This window comes from Pinus tabuliformis, chromosome J (assembly GCF_031772625.1).
Source record: "Pinus tabuliformis cultivar Carrire ecotype Pingquan chromosome J, CPIR1, whole genome shotgun sequence".
NCBI classification, from domain to species: domain Eukaryota; kingdom Viridiplantae; phylum Streptophyta; class Pinopsida; order Pinales; family Pinaceae; genus Pinus; species Pinus tabuliformis.
Genome location: NC_142295.1, coordinates 1459556433 through 1459581764, shown reverse-complemented (window position 1 = coordinate 1459581764; position 25332 = coordinate 1459556433). Strand labels below are relative to the sequence as shown.

Below are 25332 nucleotides of genomic sequence, written 5' to 3'. Positions count from 1 at the left end.
GATTTGCATCTTGAGCAGTTAGATGTAAAGACAGACTTTCTCCATGGGGATTTGGAGGAAGAGATATATATGCAACAGCCACAAGGATATGAGGTGAAAGGGAAGGAGAAACTAGTGTGCAGGTTGAAGAAGAGCTTGTATGGCTTAAAACAGGCTCCAAGGCAGTGGTATCTAAAATTTGACAAGTTTATGTCTGAACAAGGTTATACTAGATGTCACTCTGATCATTGTGTTTATCTGAAAAAGCAAAATGATGGCAGCTATATTATATTGTTATTGTATGTGGATGACATGCTTGTTGCAGGATCTAACATGCAGGAAATAAATGTACTCAAAAGAAAATTGGCAAATTCATTTGCAATGAAGGATTTGGAAGCTGCAAAACAAATCCTTGGTATGAGAATCACAAGAGACAGGAAAAATCGCAAATTAACATTGTCTCAGAATGAGTACATACAAAAGGTGTTGAAAAGATTTAATATGCACAATGCAAAACCAGTTAGTACACCTTTTGCTAGCCATTTCAAACTTAGTAAGGAAATGTGCCCAAAGACACAAGAAGACATGGATTATATGTCTAAAGTTCCATATGCATCAGCAGTTGGAAGCTTAATGTATGTAATGGTCTGCACAAGGCCTGATATTGCACATGCAGTGGGAGTTGTAAGCAGGTACATGAACAATCCAGGAAAGGAACATTGGATGGCAGTGAAATGGATTCTCAGATATTTGAAAGGTACCACAAATCAATCATTATGCTTTGGTGGTGCAAACATTTCTCTATAGGGATATGTTGATGCAGATATGGCAGGTGAGAGGGATAACAGGAGGAGCACTACAGGATATGTATTTACTGTTGGTGGAATAGCTGTCAGTTGGATTTCAAAAATCCAAAGTGTTGTTGCACTTTCAACAACAGAAGCAGAGTATGTTGCTGCTACAGAGGCTAGTAAAGAAATGTTTTGGTTACAAAGGTTTATGGGTGAATTGGGTAGGGAGCATGATATGGGCACGTTATACAGTGATAGCCAAAGTGCCATTCATCTTGCAAAGAACTCAACATTTCATTCCAGGACTAAACACATACAGCTCAAGTACCATTTCATACGATCAATGTTGGAAGATGGAGAGTTGAAGCTGGAAAAGATACACACTAGCCAGAATCCTGCAGATATGCTAACAAAAGTTGTAACCAGGGAGAAACTGAGAATATGCTCAGTTTCAATTGGTCTTCAAGCATGACAATGAAGATGAGAAACAGCCAGGTCCAAAGAGGAGTCATTGTCCAACAAATGAAGCAGCGATGGAGTTTCTACAATCATTCTCCAAGTGGGAGATTGTTGTGTGTGGAGCATGATTGTTCAGAGGTCTTTGTTTCAGCCGGATGTATACTCAAGGAAGTTTGTACACCCCTCCACTGGGGGGGTGCGGGGGAACTTGTCCCCCCCGCGGGGGTTCGGGGGCTCGGGGGCAGCGCCCCCGAAGCTAAAAACAGATGTAAAATTGCCTTGTAAAAGTATAGTAATTTCTAGTCAATCTGGGCCGTTCATTAGGCAGATGATTTGACGGTAGAACTTATGTTTAGTTTAGGGTTTTTTGCCCTAGAAGGCAACCCCTCTCTTTGTATGAGGGTATTGTATTTGAGGCTGTGATATAGATGTGTACTCTGTGAGCGAGAAACAGAGAGGTGAGGCTGTGAGAGAAAACAAAGGATATTACAGCGGATTTGCTGTAGGTTGTGTCTCTTCATTTTGCTGGATAATAGAAAGGAAGGATTGGCTGTTCGGGGTGGACGTAGCCCAAACTGGGTGAACCACGTATATCTGTGTCTCTCTTGTTTTGTGCGTTTTCTGTGTTTATATTTCTGCAATATTTTATGTGTTCCATTGCTCTATAATATATAATTTTCTAACAGTTGGTAATAGTGCTTGAAACTTGAAAGAGCTGAAATAAAAACTTTCTCCTTAGCTCCCTCTGGCTCTAGAATAGCTTCCTTTTGAAACTTGTCTTCCATTTTGAGACTTGGGATCATTTGGCTCAAAAAATCTAGTCAAGTTGTTGAGCACTCTATCTCGTAGGCTGAATTTAGTGGTTGCTCTTGCAATAAATCTCTGACACCATGTTGAATTTTCTACAAGATGTACAGTAGAAACCAATTTTCTGATTTGATAATTACTACATGATGATCTTTAAACAATTTATCTCATGCCACTGATCATAGTTTTAAAAACAGGAACTGGGTTTCGAACCGACCGCCTATCTAACCATGATTTCAACCAAAAACGAATCAAAACAGATTGAATTTTCTACAAGATGTATAGTAGAAACCAATTTTCTGATTTGATAATTACTACATGATGATCTTTAAACAATTTATCTCATGCCACTGATCATAGTTTTAAAAACAGGAACTGGGTTTCGAATCGACCGCCTATCTAACCATGATTTCAACCAAAAACGAATCAAAACAGATTCAATAAATCAGAATTGGAAAAATTACATAAAATAATTAATTTTAATGAAAAAACTTATTTTTAAGATTACAAACCATGATTCCAAACTATTAGAGACAATATGGAAAGTCTTCTCATCTATATATCATGTAAGGGTGCATATATCAAAATGGCACTGACTTCAATACATATCAATGATATCATTGACAAATTACATAACCAATGAGGCTCTAGATGGCCTTTAAAGTCCGAAAACAATGCTATAATGAGGCTCTAAATGGCCTCTAGAGTCCAAAAAAATGCTACAACTCAAGCTTTTAGGCCACTAGCCTACTACATATCACTGATCAACATGATGACTCATCAAACTCATCACCACTACTACACATGGGATCATCACTAGGAGCCACATAAACATCATCTAACTCAGCGTTCGAGGTCTCCACAAACTCCTCTCTTGCCTCAATAACAGTACTAATAGTAGCATGAGCAACAACACTAGGCCTAATAGAACTAGAAGCACGAGTTCGCCGAGTTGCACGACTATTGCTTCCCTCACAAGTCACCATGTGCTATGCTTGGTATTGTTGGTTGACTTCCTTTAGCTCTTGGTTCAACTACCAGATCTGCATTGGGATCAACACCCTCAACTCCACTAGACAACTCCAAACCAACTCCAAGTTGAAAAAGAACCCAAATGTTGATTTTTGAGTAGCTTGGGAGGTACTCCAAGCCCTAGGGTTTTGGGTTTGGAGGGTGGAGCACCACCAGGGTCACTTGTGGACTTGGGAACCCAAGCTTGGGTTTTCCACCCATCGTGATTTGGGCGAAAACCATGGACACATTTTGACATGTGATGGATGAGGATGATAACTCTCGTCGAGATGAATCTGACGCAACGAAAATCATCCGATTCTGAGTTGTAGAAATGGAGTTATGAATTTTTGAAGTTGACAATGGGTTTTTGGGCATTCAAGTCATGTAGGCTTGAAGTGATTTGTTCAAAAGACATGTCTATTCGTTGTGTTGGAATTTCTAAGTCTAGCCCATTAGAAACCCTTCATGTACTTTCTGATTTATTCCTACCTACTTGTTTTGTTAATTAACAAGTTATTTACCATGTAAATACTGGAAATAAATACAAGTACATGCTCAACACATTACAGATCATCAACTGAAAGAAACAAAACAACCACACAAGTGACATTGTTGTTTTTGGAACAATGTCCCCGGAAAAACCCAATGCAGGAAAACCGGTGCAACTATCTGAGGGTTTTATTATTATGCAGTTTTTGAATACAATCTGGGTGCCAAAACCGGCTCACCCAACAGAGAATAATCTCGACAGTAGTACCTCTCCTTCGGAGACAGATGCTCCGGCTGAAACCCCGGATAAACACTCCGGCAGCTCCTCAGCTCCAATTTGCCCCACGAAAAACCCCAGCATCAGCGTCTTCTGCCCTCTGCATCAGCGTTCCCGGCAGTTTCAGCTTCTGCCCTCTGCGTCAACTTTCCCGACTGTTCTGGTAGTTCCCAGCAGTTCTGGCTTCTGCCCTCTGCATCATCTTTCCTGGCAGTTCCGGCTGTTCTCGACAGTTTTGACTGTTCACGGCAGTTTCGGCTTCTGCCATATGCGTCAGCTTTCCCGACAGTTCCGACTGTTCCAAGCAGTTCTCGCTGTTCCTAGTAGTTCTGGCTTCTGCCCTCTGTGTCATCTTTCTCGACTGTTCCGGCTATTCCCGGCAGTTCCGGCTTCTGCCCTCTGCGTCAGCTTTCCCAGCTATTCCCGCTGTTCCCGACAGTTGCGGCTTTTGCACTCTGCGTCAGTTTTCTCGGTTGTTCCGCTGATCCTCTCAGCACTATCTCTGCCTCTCTGCTTTTGTATTCACTGCCCCCAGCTGCAACTCCAGATCACTCTCTCAACTTTCTCAGCAAACCCAACCCCAGAAAGTTAAAATCTTGATCTCTTGGTGTATTCTCTAAGTGACCCTCAAGCCTCCTCTTATACTTTTCTCGTTGACAAATCAACGACTGAGATTAAGTCCCTAATCAATGGCTAAGATTAGATTTGGCTTGATCCATGACTTTTGGACCATTCTAACACAGTTTTATATTAATTCACATTAATATTTTATTTTCCCTAAGTTAGATTTAGGGACTCCATTAAAAATATTAATTATTTTAATATCTCCCAAACTGTTTAGAATCTACCCAAACCCTTTCTGGGTATTGGAGATCTCATGTGCCTTAGCCTCTCCACCAATTTTCATGGCTAGAGCACATTTGATGCTACCCCAAATCAACACTCCCTCTTAGCGAGAACTGTGCTCTAGTAATACTCCTCACTGAGCATCACTCTGATCATCCGGCATCGGTCCCTATGCTGATGCTAGGCCTGCTGCCCAACATCCTCTGTACTGCTGCATTCTGTACTGCTACCCATGGCCCTGCCACTTCCACTGTTGCATCCGTACAACAACTCCCTCATCATGCTGCATCGTGTTGCCCATAGTACTACCACTGCTAACTGCTGCATTGCAACTCAGTTACTGAGAAGTAAGTAATTGATCTCCCAACTCTGAAATCTCCGTCAAGCTAGAAACACTTTTGATGCTGAAGTTCCCTCTGTCACTGACAAGTGCTCCCTCTCTGACCTCTGCACTGCTGCAACAACTCTGTGCATCTCGCACCTTTGCACACCTCTTTGTGCCATCTTGCACTGGTGCAACACCCCTGTGCCTCTCGCACTGTTGTAGCCTGCTAGCCTCGTGCTGTCTTGGGAATCCTGCACTGTAGCTCCCTCTGTCGCTTCATCTGCATCCATCTCTATTGACATCCGCCAATCTTACTACTCCTCTTTGGGGCTCTTGTAGCAAGGTCTAATCCAAGAGGCTTGGTTCCTCAAGGATCTTGCCCCTCATCGCCTGTAGTCCGTCTGACTACAGCGAGATGTCTCCCCACTTTGGCCCAAGTGGCATGTGAGCACTCATGGCACAGTCATCATTTTTCTCCTTTGTTGACTCCTCCGAGTCTCTCTACTTCTTGCCTGGAAGTTCTCTGTTCGACTCCTACCGAGTCTCTCCACTTGTCGTCTGGAAGTTTTCTGTTCGACTCCTATTGAACCTCTCTACTTCTCGTCTGGAAGTTCTCGGTTCGACTCTTGCTGAGTCTCTCTACTTCCCGTCTGGAAGTTCTCGGTTCGACTCCTTCTGAGTCTCTCCACTTCCCGTCTGGAAGTTCTCTTCTGGACTCCCTCTGAGTCCCGATTTCCCATCTGGAAATCCTTCTGCCAACGTCAAGTTGCCCCTCTTTGATCGTCTGTACAACAACAACACTGATTTGGATTCCTTGGATAGAAATCTACCTCGGCAGCAACACCCTCTACCTTGGTGTTGCCTTGTTAAGTATTGTTCTGACTACTGTACCCCACCAGCTTCACTTTGCAACTTACCCACAGTCTCCTAAGCCCCAACAAACTGAAGGTTAGAGCTTCTAGGCTCTGCGCAATCCCGGCAACAACCAAAATTTGCACCTCCTGGCCACGTGCATCAATCCTTCCCGACTGAGAAAGATGACAAGGCACTGCATAGGTCGAGTCTGCTCCCCTCTGCCACTGTGTTGATCCTCTTCCTGGCTTAAACTTGATGACGCAAGCACTGCGTCATCCCTTCCTTGTTGCTTCTCTGCTAGGAACAACTTCTATCACTCAGGACACTGTTTTCTGCTGCTGCTGCTTTGCTCGGTTGATGTCCTCAGTTCTCCTGTGATCTGCAACCACCCTCTGATACGATGTTGGAATTTCTAAGTCTAACCCGTTAGAAACCATTCATGTACTTTCTGATTTATTCCTACCTACTTGTTCTATTAATTAACAAGTTATTTACCATGTAAACACTGGAAATAAATACAAGTACATGCTCAACATATTACAGATCATCAATTGAAGGAAACAAAACAAGCACACAAGTGACACCGTTGTTTTTTGACCAATGTCCCCGGAAAAACCCAATGTGGGAAAACCAGTGCAACTATCTGAGGGTTTTATTATTATACAATTTCTGAATATAATTTGGGTGCCAAAATCGACTCACCCAACAGAGAATAGTCTTGGCAGTAGTACCTCTCCTTCGGAGACAGATGCTCTGGCTGAAACCCTGGATAAACACTCCGGCAGCTCCTCAGCTCCAATTTGCCCCACGAAAAACCCCAACGTCAACCTCTTCTGCCCTCTACTTCAGCTTTCCCGGTAGTTTCGGCTTCTGCCCTCTGCGTCAGCTTTCCCGACTTTTCCGGCAGTTCCTGGCTGTTCCTAGCAGTTCCAGCTTCTGCCCTCTACGTCAACCTTCCCTGTAGTTCTGGCTGTTCCTGGCTGTTCTGACTTCTGCCCTTTGTGTCAGCTTTCCCAGCTGTTCCGGTAGTTTCGGCTATTCCCGGTAGTTCTGGCTTCTGCCCTCTGCGTCAGCTTTCTCGATAGTTCCCGGCTGTTTCGGCTTCTGTACTCTGCGTCAGCTTTCTCAGTTGTTCCGTTGATCCTCTCGATACTATCTCTGCCTCTCTGCTTCTGTATTCACTGCCCCTCAGCTGCAACTCCAGATCACTCTCTCAACTTTCTCAGCAAACCCATCCCCAGAAAGTTGAAATCTTAATCTCTTGGTGTATTCTCCAAGTGACCCTCAAGCCTCCTCTTATACTTTTCTCGTTGACATTTTAACGACCGAGATTAAGTCCCTAATCAACGGCTAAGATTAGATCTGGCTTGATCCATGACTTTTGGACCATTCTAACACAGTTTTATATTAATTCACATTAATATTTTATTTTTCCTAAGTTAGACTTAGGGACTCCATTTAAAATTTTAACTTATTTTAATATCTCCCAAACTGTTTAGAATCTGTCCAAACTCTTTCTGGGTATTGGAGATCTCATGTGCCTTAGCCTCTCCACCAATTTTCATGGCTAGAGCACATCCGATGCTACCCTAAATCAACACGTTGACCCTTCTTATGTGTATAAATAAAAGGTATGTGAGGCTCATTTAGGGCATCCAAGCACATCATTTCATAGACAATCTAACTCAGGAAGGCAACCGAGCTCACAAGGAGAAGGACAGTGGTGATTGGGTCTGTTTTAGGGCATGTTTGCACCTATGAGGATGCCGAATTAGTATAGGAGGACAACTGCAGGCATAAGGGTCAATTCTGGGCTGAGTAAGGATGAATTTCTCCTCTTGCAAGTCTGATTTTTGAGCTGTGAGACAGTCGCATTTATTGGATAGATTCCAGAGGTGTAATGGTGAGGTTTTGAGGGAGTTATGTTCCAGTTTATGAAGTCATAGCCCTAGAGACCAGAGGAAGTAGGCCGCAAGCCTAAACAGAGGTCAAGCGAGGTTGGTTTGGGGCTAATTATGAGCCCTAAACAACAACGAGAAAGAAGGGAACTTGAAGGACCCTAGCTGTAGTGGAAAAGAGGTCCTTGGGGTTGTTTTGAAGGGTTGACTTGGACCTATGTCTTGCCCTAACCAGACCACAAATAGAACCTCAGTCCAAGATGAATGCAGGTATGTGTTGATTGTTAGATCCATGTTGATTTAATGTTGGGGATTGTGTCCTAGTGTGGACAGAGTTGTTGCAGCTTGTGGGAGCCATGTGTTTGTTGAAATTCCTAAGTCTATCTGTTAGGAATTTATTCTGTATTCTACTGGTTTATTTCTTCTACTTGTTTAAATACCAAAATAAACACAATACAGTCACAACATCTACAGATCATCAACTGAAAGAAAACACGCACACAAGTGACACCATTATTTTTGGACAAATGTCCCCAGAAAAACCCAATGCAGGAAAACCGGTGCAACTATTGTGAGGGTTATATTATTATGCAGTATTTCTAAGTACAACTGGGTGCCTAAGCGGCTCTCCCGACAGAGAAAAATACACGACAACAATACCTCTATATTTGGAAACAGGTATTCAAAAAACCTATCCCACGAAACCCTCTTTGGCACAACTGAAGCTCAGTGTTGGCCCTTGTGGCCACTGCGTTAGCCTCTTGCTGACCTTGGTCAGCCCTAAGACTCACTGCGTTAGCCCTCTGAGGAACTGCGGAACCTCTGGGACCCTTTGCGTCACTCCCTTTGCCCTCTGCGTGGATGTTACAATCACTCTAGGCTCTGCGCTGCCTTTGCTAGGCTCTGTGTAGCCTGGACTGGCTGCTGCTCTCGCTCTCTCTGCTTCTGCGCTGGTCCCCAGTATTGTCCTTGCCTCTCTGCCTCGTACTCACTGCCCCTCGAAGTTGATCACTGATTCAACTTTTCTTAGCAACCCAGCTCTAGCAAAATGAATGACTGATCACTCTGGTGTTCTCCAACTGACCCTCAAGCCTCCTCTTATACTTTTCTCGTTTGTCCTTCAACGACCGAGATTAAATCTATAATCAACGACTAAGATTAGATTTGGCTTGATCCATGACTTTTGGAACCTTCTAACCCAGTTTTATATTAATACCCATTAATATTTTATTTCTCCTAAATTTAGACTTAGGAACTCCATTAAAAATATTAATTATTTTAATATCTCCCAAACTGGGTACAATCTGTCCAAACCATTTCTGGGTCTCGGAGATCTCATGTGCTTTAGCCTCTCCACCAATTTTCATGGCTAGAGCACATCCGATGCTACCCCAAATAAACACTCCCTCTTCACTGAGTATCACACTGATTATCGGGCACCGGTCCCTGTGCTGATGCTAGGCCTCCCTGCCCAACATCCTCTGCACTGCTACATCCTGTACTGGTGCCCATGGCCCTACTGCTGCCATTGCTGCATCCGTACGACAACTCCCTCTGCATCCGTGTTGCTGCTGGTCCATCCTCTCAGCACTGCATCTACACTACATCCCCCTCTCATCATGCTGCATCGTGCTACTGCACTACAACTCAGTTACTGAGAAGTAAGTAACTGATCAACCCAACTTCTGACATCCTTGTTAGGCTAGAAACACTCCTGATGCTGAAGCTCTCTCTGCTGCTAACAAGTGCTCCCTCTACTGGCATCTGCGCTACTGCAACAACTCCTTGCATCTCGCACTGTTGCACACCTCTCTGTGCCATCATGCACTGGTGCAACACTCCCGTGCCTCTCGCACTGTTGCAGCCTGCTAGCCTCGTGCTACTCGAGGACTCCTGCACTGTAGCACTCTCTGCTGCCCCATCAACATCCGTCTCTACCTACATTTGCCGGTCCTGCTACTCCTCTTCAGGGCTCCTGTAGCAAGGTATAATCCAAGAGGTTGGATACCTCAAGAATCCTGCCCCTCATCGCCTGTAGTCCTCTTGACTACAACTCGATGTCTCCCCACTTCCTCTCAAGTGGCACATGAGCACTCATGGCACATTGAATAGACAGGATCCTGGCCTTCCAGACAACAGAGTTGGACGCTCCGTCCAGCTTGTCCTGATTCATCAACCCATTCTCGGCCATCTCTCTGCTCTTCTCTGTCGATTCCTCCGAGTCTTTCTACTTCCTGCCTGAAAGTTCTTTATTTGACTCCTGCTGAGTCTCTCTACTTCTCATCTGGAAGTTCTCTGTTCGGCTCCTGCTGAGTCTCTCTACTTCCCGTCTGGAAGTTCCTTGTTCAACTCCTGCTGAGTCTCTCTACTTCCCGTCTGGAAGTTCTCTGTTCGACTCCTACTGAGTCTCTCTACTTCCCGTCTGGAAGTTCTCTGTTCGACTCCTGCTGAGTCTCTCTACTTCCCGTCTGGAAGTTCTCTTCTAGACTCCCTCTGAGTCTCGATTTCCCTCCTGGAAATCCTTCTGCCAACGTCAAGTTGCCCCTCTCCGATCGTCTATGCAACAACACTGATCCAGATTCCCTGGCTAGAAATCCACCTCGGCAGCAACTCCCTCTACCTTGGTCTTGCCCTGTTAGGTACTATTCTGACCACAGTACCCCACCAACTTCGCTTTGCAAACTACCCATAGCCTCCTATGCCCTAGCAACTGAAGGACTGAGCCTCTAGGCTCTGCGCAATCCCGACACCGACAAATCAACTCCCTCAGCCAACTGCGTCAGCCCTCCTGGCCTTTGCGTGGCTCTGCATGAGCCTGACTCTGCCTTCCTCAGCCTTTGCACTGGCCTCTCTCTAGCCCAGACTAATGACACAATCCCTCTGCGTGACTCCTTCCTCTGTCACTTTCTGCAAGGATCAGCTTTGTCACTCGGGACATCTGAATATGCTGTAGATGCTCTGCTTAGCTGATGCCTTCAGTTTTCTTGTGATCTGCAACTATGCTCCGATACCATGTTGAAATTCCTAAGTCTATCCATTACGAATTTATTCTGTATTCTGCTGGTTTATTTCTTCTACTTGTTTAAATTCGAACAAGTTATTTAATACATTTAAATACCAAAATAAACACAATACAGTGACAACATCTACAGATCATCAACTGAAAGAAAACAAGCACACAAGTGACACCATTGTTTTTGGACAAATGTCCCTGGAAAAGCCTAATGCGGGAAAACAGTTGCAACTATTTTGAGGGTTATATTATTATGCAGTCTTTCTGAGTACAACTAGGTGCCTAACCGGCTCACCTGACAAAGAAAAATACACAGCAACAATACCTTTATATTTGGAAACAGGTATTCAGAAACCTATCCCATGAAACCCTCTCTGGCACAACTGAAGCTCAGCGCTGGCACTTCTGGCCACTACGTCAGCCTCCTGCTAATCTGCGTCAGCCCATGACCCTTTGCGTTAGCCCTTTGAGGCATTGCGCAGTCTCTGGGACCCTCTGCATCACTCCCTCTGCCCTTTGCGTGGATGACGCAGTCCCTTTGGGCTCTGCGCTGCCTCTGCTGGGCTCTGCGTACCCTGGACTAGCTGCTGCTCTCGCTCTCTTTGCTTTTGCACTGGTCTCCCAGTATCGTCCTTGCCTCTCTGCCTCGTACTCACTGCCCCTCGCTGCTGATCACTGATTCAACTTTGCTTAGCAACCTCGCTCTAGCAAAATGAATGACTTATCACTCTAGTGTGTTCTCCAACTGACCCTGGTATGTTGGCTACCCAAAGTAGCCCATGACTAGCAGTCCTAAAGGAGGTGTGACAGTTGAAGTTTGGGTGAAGTTGTTGAGTCTATGTGTAGCTCTTTGATAGACGAAAGAGGCTACTAGAAGGTAGATTGGAGCTCAGGTATTGGCCAGCCTAGAGAGTAGATTGGATCTGCTCGTGTTCATTGTGCAGCAGTGACAGGTGACAACCCTCCTAGAGACTCTATGTGTTGTCCTATGATGGACTAAGGGGCAGCTAGAGAGCAGATCAGGAGCGAAGGATCGTCAGGACAAGATATGACAAGAGTTTGCAGCATGGTTGTCATTGTATCTTGCATTCCATAGACTCTTGTATTATTCAGATTGGTTTAATATAACGAAGATTGGATTGTACATTATTGTACAATATTTTGTTAAAAATTGTGTATATTTGTGCATATGTGATTTACTACTTTATATTTGTTCCGCTGTGCAAAGTAGTTCTGTTGAGATCCTTGGTTTGGTAGCGTCAGAGATTCTAAGATTCTATCCTAAACCCAAGATCATGGAAGTTAAACACCAAACTTCTTGTTGTTGCTCCAAAACTCCATGTTGTTGCAGAACTGTCCAAGCTCTCATATGCTCACAAACACTAGAAATCAAATGTGTGAGGCAAATAGGAGCTTAGGCATCCTTTTATAAGCTTAGGGGGGTAGATTTAGAAGGGAACCTACCATGGTTTACTAAAAACTACCTGCAATCAACATGCCCAACCATTTGGCTTCCTAACTGACCGGTTTTTTACAAAATCGGCTGGTCATGATTGGTTAGGTACCAAAACTGGATGGTTTGGTACCAAAACCTGCTGATTTGTTGCCCAATCGGTTCTGACCAACCAACCAATTGGATTCGCTGAGATGGTTTGATATCTTAGGGAGCTAACCGCTAACTGGCCAGTTTGACTGATTTTCTGTTCGACCTTCCCGGATTTTAAAACTAGGCCACTGATACCATTGAGCAATTATACACACAAAATCTACACAGTAAATGCAGTGAAATCAGTAAGATCATAAAGAGACAACCATGCACAAATAGAGACAAGAATTTTACCCTAGGAAACCCAACATTGGGAGAAAACCCATCAACTTTTCTTCTAGGAGAAATTATTTTTCAGGAAGGTTTACAAATCAAATTGTCTAGAAATTTGTGCCAATATCCAAGTCCAAATACCAGTCAAACTGTCAATTTCCAGAAAGTCAACGCTGGTCAAACCAGCCAAAAATACAAAGGTCAATGCTGGTCAAACAATCAAATTTTGGCCTGCAGTCAAGCTCGGTCATGCGGTCAACTTGGCCTGTGGTTACAGGTCTGCAGTCAAATCCATATTGTGGTAAACTCTAGTCAAACTCAAACTTGGTCAAATTTTAGTCAACTCGGCCTCTTTTTGTTCACATGTGTGGCTGCTCTAGAAGAGAGAGGATGTGATGATGAATGTTCAAAGTGAAGTGTCACAGCGTGTATATATTTAAGTCAAATGGGTTGAATTTTGACCAAGGGACACACCCTTTCATGGTGGGCTGACTTGTCCTTTTTGAGCCTACATGATACCCCAAAAATAAATTTTTTATTTTAATTTTCACAATTTTTCTAGGCTGACTTAGGTGACTTCTTGGCATACGGGAATACCTCCCGATGCTACACAAAAATCAACAATTGCCACATGACAATATTAGGAACAACCCAAATACCTAGATAGTTGACTATAACTCTCGAGTGAATATGAGACCAGGCGATAGCAATCCAGTGAGGAGGGAATCCAACACAATAAGCCAATCATTAGCTTTGTGAATAGTAACCATGTCCCCTAAAGCAACACAAAATTGTCCAAACAAGAAAAAGCCTCATCAACGAATCCCTGATTAGCCTAATAGAGATAAGGGAATCACTTGCTAATGGTTATTAACCATATGTTTGGTCGAGTGACCATCTTTGGTTGAGTGATTCCTAACTAGGACAAGTTGGTGGCTAGTGTTTTCTTGTGGTTTCCCCAGCTAAGGTTTGGAGGGCTTGACTTGTATTATCTTTGTCATAACACTGGTGACTGTGGTATGTACATGTACTTTCTCATATATATATATATATGACATTTCCAGCTGTCCAAATATTGTCTACTTGCAGATTTAATTTTCACCTTATGTTATTTTCATGGTTGCCCTTGTTGTTCATACTGATTCGACATAACATATGAATGAAATGGTGAAGTGATTTAACACATATCTGGAAGATAAAAGAACATATTTGTTGCTGTTATAATCTGCTATAATAAGACATTTCAGATCTGTTATATGCTTTGAAAAGTGTTCCAGGGCTGTAGCATTGTGGAATGGAAGTGCACTCAATATGGTATTCATTCTCTTGGGATGCCAGGTGAAATTGGGTTGAAGGGAAGTGAATATTACTGCCATAAAATAATATTTCAGATCAGCTCTAAGATTGAAAGTTCACAGAGATTAGATCTGGGAAACCTCAAGTAAATGAGGTGAAAATTTTGAATTGCATTAATTGCTAGATCCTTAAAATTTCTGTAGTTTACTTCTGGGAGTTATTGCAGTTATTTTGCATTCTATTTGTGTTCTTTTAACAAACCTTTCTCATAAGTACTTATATCCAGTTGCACATTTTTGACTAAAAGTTCATCTTGTGTTGTAAGTTGAATATTGGACCAGGCTTGAGCCATGGACTAAAAGTTCATCTTGTGTTGTAAGTTGAATATTGACCAGGCTTGAGCCATGGATTAGTATACGAGGATAAAATTCCATTTCATGCCTGCCCTTTTCTATTTTTATTTTCTTGGTGTAGATATAGCATACTGTTTTTGCTAGCAACAGAAAACATACATCATATAAATATCTTCCTAATGGAAGAAGTTATTTTGATGCTTATCATTTTGCAGAGCTCACAAAAAAGTGAAAAGACTCCAGTAGGGACCAAAGGTTTGTGGTTCTTTTATGGTCAACCTATATTATTCAAGTTAATAGTCGGTTGTTTATAAATTGACTTGTTTTCGAAGATGGAAAATATAGAGTTTGTCTCAAAACTTATTTTCTTTCTGAAGTAGTGAGCATGTTGCCAGGGTCAACTCAGAGGAGACGGTCAACAGATTTGAAGGGAAAATCTAAAAAAACCAAGGTCTGCTTATGAACTTTCTATTTTCCTTCCATTCATTGAAGATGTATTGGGTTCAAATTCTAGATATAGAAACATGAAAGCCTTAATTGAAATAATAGTTTGATTTAATATTTACTCTTTTATACAACCATTTGTTGTACTTTGCTTCTTGTCTTAGACTATTGAGTTCTTGTATCTCTCTCCAGGATGTAGAAGAGAAACTGAGCGATGAGGATGTATGGTCTTCTTGGGCCTTTTTAATTTATTTTAACTACTTGAATTCTAATTTTAATTGCTGTTAGTTTATAGAAATGATGCAAGTGCTAAAGATTGAAATTGCAGATTATAGAAGAAGTGCCCAAAGAGTCCAAGAAAGTTGTAAGGCGTACATCTGGTATGTACTTAATCAAAGTATATGTTTTTTTACTTCCTTATAATGTTATACTTTACAATCATTGTCATCATAATCTGCAAAGATACGAGTATAGGCACTGGTATGTACTTAATCAAAGTATATGTTTTTTACTTCCTTTTAATGTTATACTTTACAATCATTGTCATCATAATTTGCAAAGATACGAGTGTAGGTACTATCTACACCAACTTGAAAAGCGACACATAAAGGGATTTAACAACATAACCTTAAATCTCGAACTTGTAACAGCATATAAATGATAGTGTGTGCCTTAAAACTAAGGTAAGAATTGTGACTTTAGGTTAGTGTGAAATTTGTGGCTCTTTAGACGCTGAACAACTTTTTTGCGAATAGACTGATATTGCTCATGACCTATCATCATAATACATTACGTACTCTGATAATCAATGAATGTATTGAATTGATTTACAATGAGCAATGAAGCTCAATAAATAATACAACTGTATTTACAGAAACAGCAAGTTTCTACTAAGAATATAGAAACAATGAATTTCTAACAAGAAATTGCTAATTACAATCACAGATGAGCATTAAACACTAAAGATGAGCGTTAAACACTAAAAAAGCATTAGTCTAATACCCTCCCTTAATGCTCAATCTATTTACAACACCTATAGACCCTCTGAGTTTTACAAACTTATCAGGACCAAGAGGCTTGGTGAAGATGTCTGCTGGCCGCTCCGTTGTGGGAACATACATCAACTGAATGGATCCGTCTTCAACAAGCTGTCGAATGTAGTGACAATGGGTTTCCACATGCTTTATTTGTTCTTGGAAGACTGGATTCTTGGCGAGTTTGAGCACTCCCTGATTATCACAGAACAAGGGAGTAGGACCTGCCTAGGAAGCATGCATATCCACAAGCATGCGTCGAAGCCAAACTGCCTCACAAGATGCCTTAATTGCTCCCCGATACTCTGCTTCTGTTGAGGAGAGAGCCACTACCTGCTGCTTCTTACTAGTCCATGTGACAGCACCAGATCCTAGACTAAACACATACCCAGCTGTAGATTTACGGTCATCAACTGAACCAGCCCAGTCTGAATTTGTGTAACCACTGAGTGTAGGATCTGAACTCCGAGTACAAAAGTCCATAATTAGGAGTGCCTCTTACATAACGCAGCACACGCTTTGTTGCTATCCAATGATTAGCCTCAGGAGCTGACATGAAGCGTGAAATGTAGCTCACTGCAAAACTGATATCAGATCTAGTGGCAGTAAGGTAGATGAGGCTGCCCACTAATTCCCTGAATAAAGTTTCATCCACAAGTGGTGAGGATGACTGAGCTGAAAGTTTGAGCCCTGGTTCCATAGGAGTCGTGGCAGGTTTTCAATCTTGCATTTTGAACCTGTCCCCAAGATTTCTGGCATACTTGGACTGAGAGAGAAAGATGTTCTCAGTCTGCCAGACTTCAACTCCCAAACAGTAATGAAGAAGTCCCAAATCTGTCATATCAAAAGTGCTGCACAAATCCTGTTTGATCCCATGGATCAAATGTGCTGAACTGCCAGTAATGATAAGATCATCCACATAGACAACCACAAACAGAATATCATCACCAGTATGTTTGATATACAGGTTTGCATCAAATGGACTCCGCTGAAAGCCATGATCTGTTAGGTACTTGTCAATTTTCATGTACCAAGCCCGAGGGGCTTGTTTCAGACCATAGAGTGCTTTGACTAGTCTACAGACTTTCTGTTCTTGACCGACAACCTTAAATCCTGAAGGCTGTGTCATGTAGACTTCTTCCTATAAGTCACCATTCAAAAAGGCACTCTTTACATCCATTTGATGGACTTTCCAATTGAACTGAGCTGCTAAGGCAAGGACAAGCCGTCTGGTACTCATCTTGGCTATAGGAGCAAAGGTCTCTTCATAGTCTATGCCTTCCTTCTGTGAGAACCCTCGAGCAACAAGGTGAGCCTTATACTTATCTAGGGTTCCATCAGCTTTGTATTTCACTTTATACACCCATTTGTAGCAAATGGGCTTCTTCCCTGTAGGAAGATCAGAAAGGGTCCAAGTGTGATTCTTCTGAAGACTCTGGAATTCAGCTTCCATAGCTTGTTCCCACTCAGGTATACCCTTAGCCTCTGAATAGGTTTGAGGCTCAAAAACACTGTGTAAGTTAGCCATAAGAGCAAAATTTACGGTACACTGCTATTTGCTCTTATTTCTGGGAGTTCTACCTTCAAGGAGCTCATTATCTTGGAGATCACCAATAGTTTTAGCCCACCATTTAGGCCGGAGAGTAGAAGAACCAATATCATGAGTTGATGGAGGAGGCTCAGGAACAACAGGAACAACAAGAGGAGGATTATTTTTCGGAGGAAGGTTAGGTAGTGCATCATCAAATACTGATGCTGCATTATCCCTCCCATCAGGTGGACCTAACGGAAGAAGAACACTGTGAGGCGGATCCTCAGAACACTGCTCAGAAGAAGGAGACTGAAAGAACCCTCTGTCTTCATTAAATACTACGTCCCGACTGAAGCTAAGACGACCAGTGTCTATATCTATTAGCCTATAGGCCTTGTGGTGATCACTGTACCCTGTCATCATGAGTTTCTGGCTTTTGGAATCCAACTTAGAGCGCTTAGCAGTGGGAATCCAAACATATGCAACCGAGCCAAACACTTTGAGGTGACTGATCTTAGGCTTATGGCCAAACCAAACCTCTTCTGGAGTCTTCCCCTTAACCTGAGTAGGTGATCTGTTAAGAAGATAGACATCAGTAAACTCTGCTTCAGCCCAAAATTTGTTCGAAACACTCTTGTGTTGTAACATGGAACGAGCCATTTCAACAACCGTACGGTTGCGACGTTCGACAACACAGTTTTGCTGAGAAGTGTAGGGTGTAGTTAACTGGCGTTTGATGCCATGAGTATCATAGAAGTTGGAGAAAGTAGAAGAACAAAATTCCCCCCCATTATTTGTCTTAAGAGTTATGATATTAAGAGTTATGATATTACATCCAGACTCTTTTTCAACTAAGGACTTAAACTTCTGAAAGATACTAAATACATAAGATTTATTTTTTAGAAAGTACACCCACATCTTTCTACTGAAATCATCTACAATAAGCAAAAAATATTTGCAACCAGTAATAGAAGATGTATTCATAGGACCACAAATATCAGCATGAATTAACTGGAGTACCTTAGATGCGCGCTAAGATTCTCCATCCTTGAGTGAAGACCGATGTTGCTTGCCAGCTTGACAGGCGCCACACACTCCCAACTGTTGAGTCTGAATATCAGGTAACCCTGACACAAGTCCCTCCCGAGATAGCTAAGAGAGATACTGAATGTTTAGATGCCCATATCTCTGATGCCACAGAGTGCTGATGGGAGAAATACGAGCTGCTAGAGCCACTTCTAGAGAATCACCAGTGTCAAGAAGCCTGTATAGGCCATGATCTTCTAGGCCAACAACAACCGTAAGACGAGTGTCCCTGTCAATAATGGAGCACTTGTGTGCACTGAACACCACATCGAGCTGAGGAGAGTTCCTCATAATCTGGCTGACAGACAACAGATTAATTTCCATACCAGGAACATAGTACACATTCAGGAAGATGAGTGTGCGCCCACCAAACTGGATCTGAACTGTACCTCTGCCAACCACTGTGTACTCCTCACCTCCACCGAATACCACGGAATCACTGAAAGATGAGAAGTCAATAAACCAGTCACGCCTGTGAGAGAAATGACGTGATGCACCAGAGTCAATGTACCAGGCAAAAGACGGGACATGATCTGAGGACCTCTTAGCCATAAAGGCGTAAAAGGCAGATTCCTTCTGCTCGGAATGTTCTGCAACATTTACTGTCTGATGAGACCCTCCTTGTTTCTTTTGTTTAGAAGCAATCCTCTGTCGGCAATCTTCCTTCATGTGACTGAACTTGTGACAGTAATTACACTGCACATTTTTCTTCTTAGCGGGATCAGAATGATGAGAAGAACCTTTCTGCTGAAAGGACTGAGAGGACTGATATTGGGCAGCAAAAGCATTTTCTGAGGAGGCTGATGAAGCACTACTACCAAACTGCTATTTCCAATGATCCTGCTGCATGAGTTTGGTGCATAACTCCGGAAACTTCAGATCTACATTAGTGGAGGTAATGTTGAGTGTTTCTATGAAGTGATCATAAGGTTTTGGTAGACTTTTCAGAGTGATGACTACCAGATCTTCTTCCTCCATGGTCCGACCAATGGCTTCGAGCTGATATCGAATGTCTTTAATCTTGTTAAGATGTTCCTGTAAAGACATATGTTCTTCCATCATGATGGAGAACAACTGATTCTTTAGAAAGAAAGCTCTGCTCTTGTCGGATGTCTCGTGCATTTCCTTCAAATGTTGCCAGATTTCGGCATATGTCTTGCCAGAAGGAATCTGTGGTAACTGATCATCAGTCACAGAGAGTTTGAGAAGCATAACAACCTCTCCATTTCGATCATCAAACTTATCTTCATCTGTACCAGGTGTACCAGGACGGAGCTCTTTGCCCAAAACGAGCTGGTCAAGATGCCTATATTAAAAAATGGTCAACATTCTTTGTTTCCAAATGTTATAATTGGTGCCATTAAAGCGCTGACTGCCTTCCAACATCAGATTGGTTAGCGAAGCCATCTGCACATTTCCCAAGACACAGAAAACACCAAAGAAATTCGGCACGGATTTTAATGCAGATGCCGGCTAATCTGGAAAAATCTAACAGGTGTTGGTGCAAATAAAACCAAAATCGCTCTGAGAGGCTTAGGCAGGGAGAAACTTGGAGAATATTTGTATGCCCAGAAACTAACGTGTATGCAAAAAAAATCTTTATTTTCTGAAGAATCAAAAGAAAATATATATACTGAGGAATTGATACGGGTAGGTTACCAGCAATTCGTGGTCTCCATAATTACTTCTCTATGCAAAAAAGAGAAGCTATATAACATACCAGACTGTCTCCCAAAAATACGTAACCCACTAGGATAAGCCCACGTGTTATCACGTCTGGTTTCAGAATCTTTAGATTGACAAGATTCGGTCCCCTTGAGAATGCTGCCACGACAACTCTGCCACGACAGGTGACAACGATGACAGAAAGGACCCCGATGAAGATTCGTTCGAGAATTCGAATCAGGAACTTGTTGTGCCTTCGCCAAATGCCCTGCTATTGTTTCAGATTCGTTCCGTCAAATCGTCAACTACATTGCTGTTAATGCGTTGCAGATCGTCGTGGTGCAGTGCTTAGCCGGATGAATGTTGATGCCTTTATTTACACATTTGCAGACGGTATGCCTGTATTTGCTGTAGAAATTATAAACACATGCATCTCCACATCAGGGGCGGCTCCTTCGCGTCGACGATAGAGATAGACCCTAGCACATTCAGGCGCTTAGCGTACGACGATTGCTTGGTGAACGACGGTGGGAATTTGGCGGCGAGAGATACTGTATCGTTTGTGTATGCCAACAGTTTCACGCCACGCTTTCAGTCACTTTCGTCGATTGCCCGTGACTGCCTGGAGGGAGCAACGAAATGCTACCAGTCTCGGCCTTTGCCGCGAAAAGCCGTCAGTCTCGTGGTGCAGATCTAGGGTTGGACGCGGCGGCAGAGGGCGGTCTTTGCCGATTGTAGATCCGTCACTCCGGAAGTCTGTAGTCACCACGACTATCAACACTTCAGTTTGTTGATATGAAACCTAGATTTGCAACAGGGTTTCACCATGCCTCGAGAGGTGACGTAACTTTTGGCTGCAGTAGGTGGAATCGAGTAGGTTGCAGAGCCTAACCTCACAAAAAAAAAATTCACACGGTAAAAAGAAATTCGAACAGCAGTCAAATAGTGTCTGGTCCAGCATGAAGCACGAAGCACGAGGGGAGTGTATTAAATCTCTCGGATGGCACCAGAAACCCTCACGAAACCACCGAAGAACAACTCAAACAGCGAGAAAGCACGCACTCAGATGAAAGTTTGAAACAATGGCATCTGCAATGATGCAGCAAATTCAAAACCTAGAGAGCAATTTCGAAATGAAGCACAAATTTTTTCACACAAATGAAAAATTATTTCGAAAAAAATATCCGAGCTCTGATACCATAATCAATGAATGTATTGAATTGATTTACAATGAGCAATGAAGCTCAATAAATAATACAACTGTAATTACAGAAACAACAAGTTTCTACTAAGAAAGTAGAAACAACAAGTTTCTACTAAGAATATAGAAACAACAAGTTTCTAACAAGAAACTGCTAATTACAATCACAGATGAGCATTAAACACTAAAAAAGCATTATTCTAATATCTGACAGTAGTTGGCTTGTCAACTTCTAAAATATATATTAACACACATAAACATGATTTTAACACTTATATAGAGTCATAAGAAACTAAGGGTTGATTTCTATATTGAGAATCAATTCAGTCTTTTGTTTTGCTAGTTGATTGGAGCAACATCTATCTATGCAGTTTTGTGATGGATTGTATTGTATCTCCTTAAACGAAAGACTAGATAAAATGAGTTAAGCTGAGTGCAAGATGGGGCACACTTGAAATGTGTCAATCAGTTTTATTCTCTGGACACTGCTTTTAATACTTCCACATGCATCAACAATCTTCAGAAATAAACTTATATTTTTAATAACAAGTTTCAGAAATTCAATGCAACTGATATTAAATAATGACACCTATAGGATGGACATTTCTCATTTAAAAACTTGAATACACAGTGAGCAAATTAAGAAGATAGAACCTTGTAGTTAATGAGAACCAATAATAATAAGTACATGCACAAATATGAGTCCACCAGAATAACACTCCAGCACTTGTTTATGATATACGCTGCCCAGGAAATATACACAGGTTCCACACTTGCAACAGCCCGTGTACTTCCAGCAAACCCATGCAGTACTTGTCTCTGAGATAACAAGCAGTGCCTGAAATGAACCTACAGTAGCATTGATATGTTCAGATTTGGACTAGGCTTCTCAGACATCTTTGGAGATCTTCAACCTATCAAGATGAGATAAAAAACACCAAATAAGAACATAAAATCAACTGATAACACTTTTCGATCTCAATATCTCTGGGAAATCTTCTTCTCCTTTGAATCCCAATGGTGAAATAAAAATCTGATTGATTTCACTCTTTGGACCACTTAGAGTGTATAATTTTAGCACTGAAACTAGCGATATGATGGGTAGGTTTTCCAAACCCTAATCTTCTCCTCAAGAAAACTCTCCAAGAGCTTTTTTCTCCAAAAACTCAAATGCACTAATGATGAGAGTCTCCTCATTTTTTTTCTCTTTTATAAACGTATGGCCATTTTTTCCGCCACTTTACCCTTTTAACTTTTATAAAGTCACTTTATAATATTTTCACTTTATAAAGTTAAAGTGACTTTTCAGTTGCCTAGGAAATGTCTCATTTTTCACCCCTTAGACTTTTATAATGTTTCCTTAGGCAAATTAAATCCCCTTATTAATTTTTTCTCCGCTTTAGCCTATGGGAACCATATTAGGTCAGCGGACTTCATCATAAGCTTCTTAAGTGTTCGGGGACATTACACAATCAAAGCAGGGAGTTACCACCCACGAGGGGGGATTCAACAATGCCACACAGCTGACATACCATGAATAAAAAAAAGCTGTCCACACCAACAGGGATCTAAGAGTTAGTTTCACAAAAATAACACTCACTGACATGGCTTTACAAGGCTGTAAAGCACATCCTCTGGGCATATATGGTGTGGCCAAAGTTCTGGAGTACCCTTGCTGCAAGAGGGATAACAGAGCCATTACACAATAATTTTATTTTCAGTTAGTTCATGACCATTTAACCATGGTTCCCTGGGCCTCTATGCACCTGAATAGTAGGTAACAATGAAAGCACATTTAACAAATGCCACATGTAGGAAACCATTTGCATGTGCATGTGGGATCTAATACCTACTTGTGGACCCGTGCAATAGTATTTTACATGTAAGCGAGTACCTGTACGTTTTGGTAATTTTTTGGGCTGTAACATGGAGCTTTAGTTCTTCATTCATGAGTCTGATATTGGAGCTCCTTTGTTGTGTATGTGATGCTACATAAAAGCTGCATAAATAGAACCAAGAATATTCTTCTTCATGTATCCTAGCATGGTACTTGTTGTCGCCCAAACTGTACAGGCAAGATGCGACAACACTTAGGGCGGGTGCTGTCACTTTGATCCCTGTCCTCTCCATTCTAGCTGCCTCCCTACAACAAACTATGGGGGGTAGTCCCTATCAGATATGAAGGTGGGAGACTTGTTGGCAACCAACAAGCCTGGGAGACACAACTGAATGGCCTAGCAACTTGGTTGAATTAACAAGTTGAAGATTAGATTGGATTTGACTTGAAAGACCAATGCCTTAAATGGAGTCATACTTGCTTAAGACATAGTATTTACCAAGTCACTGGATGAACAATTGTATCTTAATGCTAATGTGATTGCTAATTGTGAAAATTTAAATAAATTTCTCTAGCATAGAACATACCTAAATCAACATGGTATCAGAGCTGAGGTGAAGACAGTGCCCAAGCAAGAGTGAAAGAGCAATCACCCAAGACCGTTGGGACAAGACAGAAGGATCAATGGGTTCCTCACAATTCACTTAAGGTGAAGTCGAAGTAGAGCATATTATCAGAATGGCACAACAGAACTTCTGATGGCATACCTAAAGATCAATTCATTGGGAAGTTCGGATCTAAGGATGGAAGGAAAGGCAGATGCCTTGGCTACAATAAGTTCGGCCCTTATGCGAAGGAGTGTCCGAATGGCACAGAAGCAGGTCATCAAGGACACGACCGTCTCTTCAAAGAAAGCAATGAATCCCAGGATCTCTTTTATGTACCTGATCGCAAAAAGAACCTGGTGTCCATCTCAGAAATGGAAGTCAAAGGTTTCAAGGTGGCATTCGTCAATGGGAAGGTACATATTTGAAAATAGATTTTTCTAAGATGCTTTCAGGGTTGTAGGAAGTCCACGAGTAGGACCATGTCCATTGACACATAGCACCGGAGGTCTGTGAGTTAGATGGTGACAGGGAAGCCTGAATTCAAAAAGAGCATGAAACTACATGTTTGAAATGTACAGAAGGAAAATCTTACAAGGGGACCATTCCCCTCAAGTAGCAGGTCCACAGGTTTGAAACAACCCGTGGAGTTTTGAGATTCATGATCAGGGAATCTCATGTAGACAGGTGGAAGAAAGCCCTCTATGGCTTGAAGCAAATCACCCTGGGCATAGTATGAGAGGATCAACAACTGTCTGATGAAGCTGAGATTCACTAGGAGTGAATTCGATCCAAACCATTTCTTGAAGGTTGTGGATGATAGACCTCTCATAGCGGCACCTATGTCTGACAGGTGCAGACCCTCTCATTTGTAGGAGACAGAGGGAGTTGGATTCCGTATGTGGAATGATAAATTGCAAGCTTGTGACTACCTCAAAGATATTAACTTTCAGAAACTATATGGTAGTGATGTCGGACCAAATTTGGGAAATGCCTCTGAGTTTCATAAACTCCATCACGTTGATGTTCTTGGTGAACTTCCGTCCAGACATATGTTTTGCAGTTAGCATGGTGAGCTCATATTTGGTTGAGCCTCACTGGATTGGTGCCAAGAATCCTCTGAGATATCTTCGGGCACAATCTCTCATGGATTGAGATACACTACTGGAAATATGAAAACTGCATGATTATTCGAATACTGACTCGACAAGCATTGTGGAGAATCACTAGAGCACTTCTCAGTGCTGGTTCTCTTTGGATTCTGCGTCGATATCATGGATGATAAGGAAGCAGAAATCGGTTGTTATAAGTACCGTCGAGACCAGATACATATCTACGAGTATGATCTCGTATGAAGCTGCCTGGTTGGGGAAGCTCATCAGTGAGTTGTACACATGATGAAATACCATTGTGATTCTCTGTAACAACCAAAGGTGGGATTCGATTATTGAGGAATCCCGTATTCGACAATTGCTCTAGCGGATAGACATCAGATACTACATTATCTGTGATATGGCAAGTCGATTAGCAAGGAGGCTTCATCGCATTAATATGATGTACAGGTCGATACACTTTGTCAGAGCCCCGAGGAAAGATCAAATTTGTGATTTTCCTGTATGACTTGGAGTCGTCGAGAGACCTTTGTAAAAGGGTCTTGCATGTTGCATACATTGAGCTCTGGGAGCTCTGGGGGGCTTGCGGTTCTTAC

The 25332-nt window shown here is 42.2% G+C and overlaps 1 protein-coding gene across 1 annotated transcript in view; it reads left to right on the top strand.

Annotated features, from left to right (window-relative positions):
• RHL1 (root hair initiation protein root hairless 1 (RHL1)) overlaps positions 1-25332 on the top strand; it is a 165020-nt gene that overhangs the window by 68538 nt on the left and 71150 nt on the right. The window contains 4 exon segments of the mRNA XM_089382025.1: positions 14437-14476; positions 14617-14672; positions 14858-14887; positions 14994-15045. Of these exon segments, the coding sequence (XP_089238151.1) occupies positions 14437-14476; positions 14617-14672; positions 14858-14887; positions 14994-15045 (178 nt within the window).